Below are 5,382 nucleotides of genomic sequence, written 5' to 3'. Positions count from 1 at the left end.
GACAGATGGCGCCCCTGAGAGATGAGGCGGGGCACCCTGGAGGCTGGAGTCTTGGGGAGATGTGCTCTTGTCAGGGAGGGGACACTGCCTGGGTGGATACCAAGGAAACCAGGGACTTGCTCCACCTTGGGCTCTGAGGGACAGAGCAGCAGCTTTGAAGCTAGCCAAAGGCTGTCTCCAGGGGTGAGCTAAGTCTCTGTTAAAGTTGGAAGGAAGGGAGCCTTTGGAGCAGAAGTGGGGTGGCTTGTGACATTCCGGGGTGTAGAGTGGCTCGGTTTCCCTAAGAGAGCCAGGTACAAGGATGGCAGACAGCAACAGTGTTTGTGTGGGTGTCAGGAAGGCTCCCTGGGTCTGAAATACTTGTAGATCACCACCTTCCCCCCAGCCCAGGAAGGTGAAGAGCCCAGCCCCACATCTGGCCCCCATCAGCAAGAGGGGACCGTCAGGGCTTGGGCCCAGCAGGCCTGCAGCTTCCTCCAGGAAAAGCTGACAGTGACGGAGGTGAGGAAGAGGCACTGCCTGTGGCCCGAGGCCAGCTGAGGCTGGGCCAGTCCCAGCCTTGCCCAGCCCTCCGTCTCCAGAAATCAGAGGCTTGGCTGCCCCACAGGTTATGAGAGAGGCACAGGAAAGATCTGCTGCCGCTGGTGGAGGGGGGAGCCCTGCCTTCTGTTCCAAGCCTTTCAGCCCCACCAGAGGTTTCTGGAGCACCCAGCACACCTGGCTGGTCTGCTCTGAGTCCTCATTGCGCCTGTTGGTTGGAATGAGTTCAGAGCATGGTTTGGTTTCCATTAGATCAGAGGCTAGGATCTAAAGAGAGCTCTGGGGTTTGTGTTCTGGTTCTGTCTCTGCTACTAATGTAATGGGAAACTTTGGGCAAGTCTTTGCCCCTTTCTGGTCTTCAGTTTCCTTATCTGTGTACCGGGGCTGTGACAGACACTCTCTCTAACGCCAGCAGTCATCTGTTCCCCGAGATGGAAACACCTCTAGATCAAACCCTTAGTCTGAGCTATGAATCGCTAGGTGCAAGCAGGCCCCAGGGCCCCTGAGCCTCTGGGGTTCTTCGGGGTGAAGGAGTGTTTAGCATTTCCTCAGCCCTGGGGCTTATCCATCAATCATATGGTAGCTGGGTATATTCCCTATCCCTCAATGTTTTCTCTCACACTTCCGCCCCCACAGGGGGTGCTCTTGACCGCAGGCACAGGAAGTAGCTTCTTGAGGCCTCAGCACCACCCTCCCTCCTCCTTTATTTGCTCCCCATTGCCTGCCTGAAATGCCAGCAGCAGGCAGGTATTCCTTGAGCTAGACGTGGATCCCTAAAGACACTGTGGGATAGGAGTCTGGGAAGCTACCAGACAGTCACACCTTAGTGTGAAATAATTGGCTTGATACTTTCCCAAGAAAAAACAGACTGTGATAGAAGGGAGGGCGTGTCCAGAGCCTGGGAGATAGGTGGGAGGGACAGGGAACAGAGGACCACCCCAGGGGGCTGTGCAGGTGGCAAGAACCCTTCACCCATGACCCGTCCGCTCTTTCAGAAACCTCAGGGCACCCACCAGGAGTGAAGAGCTGGATCTGTCACTCCACTTCTCCATTTTTCTTTCCTGCCCCAAGGTTCTGGGGACCCTCAGGCTACTTAGCCAGGTTGGGAGCAGGGACAGGGGGGCCGAGTTCTCAGGGTTCCACAGCTGAGCTGCCAGCGTAGAATTTCTACGCTACAGTTCAGGCGCCACGGCAACTGGAGGAAATAAACAGTCTAAGTTCTGCAGTGATGTCATCCCCAGCTCCAGCCTGCCGAGCCCTGCAGCTGGCTGTACCCCAGACGGCCTCAGCTGCACAAGCAGGAGGACGATCTTGCTTCCCAGCCTCCACACAGCCTCTGGCTTCAGGGAGAGAAAGTGGAAAGAGGGGCTTGGGCAGGGGCCCCTGGAACAGGCCCCACCCAGGCCCAGCTCCTTGCCCGCTGCTTAGGGTCTCTCAGCAGCTGCTACTGCCCTCTGCTTGGCCCCAGACATGAAACTACCCAAGGGGGTCAGGAACCCTGTGTTCTATGGGCAGCAGCCAGAGAAGAAGGTGCAGGTGCCCTCAGGGCAGGAGATAAAGCAGACCCCTGTTGTCCTGGCAACACTTAAAGGTGAGACCTGGGCTTGGGCTCATTCGTCTCTCTGCAGAGCTGCTGAAGGTGTCCTAGCCTTCCAGTCCTGCCTCCTGCAAAGCCCTTGCAGACTCTCCTCAAAGCCACAGAAGATCAGCACTTCCAAGCTAAACTTTGCAGGCGGTATTAGCTGCTGGGAAATTTTTTGGGCGGGGGAGGGGGGAGGAGAGGTGGGAGGAAGGGGTTTGAAGTGAGGCCAGTTTTGGAAAAAGGCTAGGGATTCTGTGTCATCTTTAGCCCAGCTCTAGCTTTCCTCACTTCCCTTGAATCTTACTATCAACTGAAGGCAGACAAACTAATTCTTACTACATTGTTAATGACTGATGGTTGCTCTATGTGGGAGGTGGTTTAGTATGTGATTAAACGTTTAGGTTCTGTTGGCTGGTGTCTCAGAATTTTCACAATAATGGCTTGTGTGACTTTGGGTAAATTGATATTTCTATGCCTCAATTTTCTCATCCATAAGATGGGAAAAACAAGGGTATCTGTCTTACAGAATTGTCGAGAGGCTTAACTGAAATAACCCACAGAAAATGCTTAGCATAGTACTCGGCACAGAATAAGGTCTCAGTTACTTGTAACTATTACTTTTCTGATTATGCATTGCCTGTCCAAGGGAAATCACATTTTATCTGGGAACACTTTCCCCAAAGGAAGCACCTCAATGGTGGTCTTTGTCTCAGGGCGACATCAGTGAGAGCAAAGACCCCAGAGTTCTTAAGGCACCCTGTATCTGGGGCTTCCCCTGCCTCTGATCTGGCGGGCCCAGGCTGAGGGCCGCTCTGTCGGTGCTCACAGGTCCAGGGCCCGCTAAATACCTCCGGCCATCCTGCACGGGCTACGTAGACCATGACGTCTCCATGTTCCAGGAGCCAGCCTACACCCTGCACACCCTGCATTCGGAGAAGCGTGAGTGCCCACCACACCATCATCCCCGTGGGCGTAGGATTACTATTGTTGGATGTTTGGGGCTGTGCTGAGAGGTGAGGAGTCATGATCTGTAGCCGGAGGCCTGGGAACCCAGGCCTGTCCTGAGTGGGACACCCACGTGGCCTGCTGGGTCCACAAGGAAGCCAGCAGGGGTGCGAGGTGACCCATCCCTCTGAAGGCAACTCCGGGCATTTCCCAACTGGACCTCCTGAGGGAGCTTCGAAGGGACCTGTTGCATCCAGCTGGAAGGGTCTCCCTTCTGTGTGGTCTCTGGCTGGGGCCCTTCCACTCTGGCTGCCATGGGTTCAACTGCCATAGCAGCTGGGCAGGAATAGCTGGTGAGTGGAGGGAAAGTGGTGGTGGGGGGCGGCCTCAAAGCTTCCCAGGTGGCTTAGAAACCCCTGGAAGGTGGGGAGCAGAGGGCCATCGAAGAGCTGGGGATGACAGCCAAGACCAGTGAGAGGAGAAGGTGGGCAGGGGCGTGTATCTGGGGGTCTGAGACCTCGGCCCCTCCCAGAGGTGACCCACCCTCCTCAGCAGGGGAACCCCCTTTCCAGGGCTGGGTCCCTTCTTCATACTAACAGTAGCCACTATGCCTATTATTATCCCCTTGGCACCAATCCCCGGCGGGGTGGGGGCTGACCAAACTCCTGCGCAGCTGTTATTTTATCTGTTCCTCTGAACAAGTTCATGTGTTAAAAGCCCCATTTTACGGATGAGGAAATCAAGGCTCCCGAAACACTCAAGAGCCCGAGGAACTGGAAAGGAGCCTTCGATCTTTTTCGGGGGAGGGAGATCTTGCCTGGAGGCAGGCCAGACTCAACCCTGGGGCGGCCTCTGGGGCTGACTGGGCCTTTCCTTGGCTGCCTTGCAGGGATCATGGACATATGCAACCCTGGGCCTTGCTATTTCTTGGATCCTAAAATAACTCGGTTTGGAATGTCCAGCTGCCCTCAGGTTCCCATGGCGGAGCGCATCTCTAACCTGCGTAAGATGGGCCGGGAGAGGGAGGTCGGGCTTGGGAGGTTGGGGGATGGGGGTCCATGCTTGGGACAGGAGCAGGGGCGAAGGGGTGATGACTCCCTTCGCCAGGTGTGGCTGCGGATTTTGGCCTCCTGCAATGTCATATCAAGACACTGATGTCACAGTGTCTGTGTCACAGTACTTAACGTCTTGAGGCCAACGTTATGCATGTATGTTGCAGGGTGATGTTATGATAAAAATATCAAAGGGCTCATGTCTCGGTAGCAATATTGTCATGCTAATGAGTTCACGGACTGTAGTGATTTCAGGATGTTTTCTTGGTGCTGTCACAGGGACAATGACAGCCCAAGGGTGATGTTCTTATGATACCTGGGGTTTTTATATTATGAAAACAGTGTCACAATCCTGATATCAGGATGGCCGAAGTCCCTCCATCCCTTAGTCCCACACAGGGGCGGTGATATTCCTGCCCTATGCTAAGGTGGTTATAGAGAAGTCATACCAGGCTAACCAAGACCTCAGCTCCTTCCCTAGACCCGTTAGTTGGACACCAGGAGATGTGGCCTGGCTCCTGCCCTGAGACCCCTCCCCTTCATTCATCCACTTTCAGGCCTGAGCCCCACCCTGGCCTCCTGCCATTACCACCTGGAGAAGACCCACCCGCCTGGGGAGCACAGGGCTCCCAAGTACACCTTTGGCTACCGGTGCCCATACAGAGTGATGGACCCCAACCCGGGCCCCAACCACTACCAGCTGCCACTCCTGCTGGGGCCCAACCTGCCCGCCAACAGAGCTGCTCCTTGCTACAGCCTGAGCCCCTTGCACAAGAACTGGTTCTACAAGGAGGATGTGGCAGGAGGCCCTGGACCTGCCGTGCACGCCCGGCCTGAGCCATCTGTCTACCAGAACCGCAGCCCCATGTACAGCATGGCCAGGCGCTTTGCCTACCCGCTGGACCACACACCTCGGCCCGGCCCCGGCTCCCATGACGTCCAGCAGGTCACGGTGCACAAGTCCCGCACGCCTGCTTTCACCATGGGCATCAAGCACTCGCCCCACCTGTGCCCACTGGTTGTTGACATTCATGACTGAGGCCTCTCCTGGTGCACTCACCCCACCCCCCATCCCCAGAAGTTATGTTTCTATACCAAATCGAGCAACTTAGCAAGGTTTTATGTAGCAGAGATGATGTCTGCTGTGTCCAGCACATAGAAGGCATTAGATAAATATTTTCATTTAGTCCTTCGTTTTGCAAACACTCACAGTGGCTTTCTTTGGGCCCTGATGAGGGGCTGGGGATACTGGCAGTGTAGTAG

General features: G+C 55.4%; 1 protein-coding gene across 1 annotated transcript; it reads left to right on the top strand.

Moving 5' to 3' along the window:
• Window positions 1-2,010: 2,010 nt before the first annotated feature.
• Window positions 2,011-5,158, top strand: CIMAP1C (ciliary microtubule associated protein 1C; the record flags this gene model as incomplete). The annotated part of the gene is made up of 4 exons (XM_079913948.1): window positions 2,011-2,131; window positions 2,951-3,061; window positions 3,957-4,070; window positions 4,677-5,158. The coding sequence occupies 4 exons, from the start codon at window positions 2,011-2,013 to the stop codon at window positions 5,156-5,158; spliced, it is 828 nt and encodes a 275-aa protein (XP_079770074.1).
• Window positions 5,159-5,382: the final 224 nt, after the last annotated feature.

The sequence above is a fragment of the Stenella coeruleoalba genome (assembly GCF_951394435.1).
Source record: "Stenella coeruleoalba genome assembly, chromosome: 2".
NCBI classification, from domain to species: domain Eukaryota; kingdom Metazoa; phylum Chordata; class Mammalia; order Artiodactyla; family Delphinidae; genus Stenella; species Stenella coeruleoalba.
This window is presented reverse-complemented; position numbering and strand designations above follow the sequence as displayed.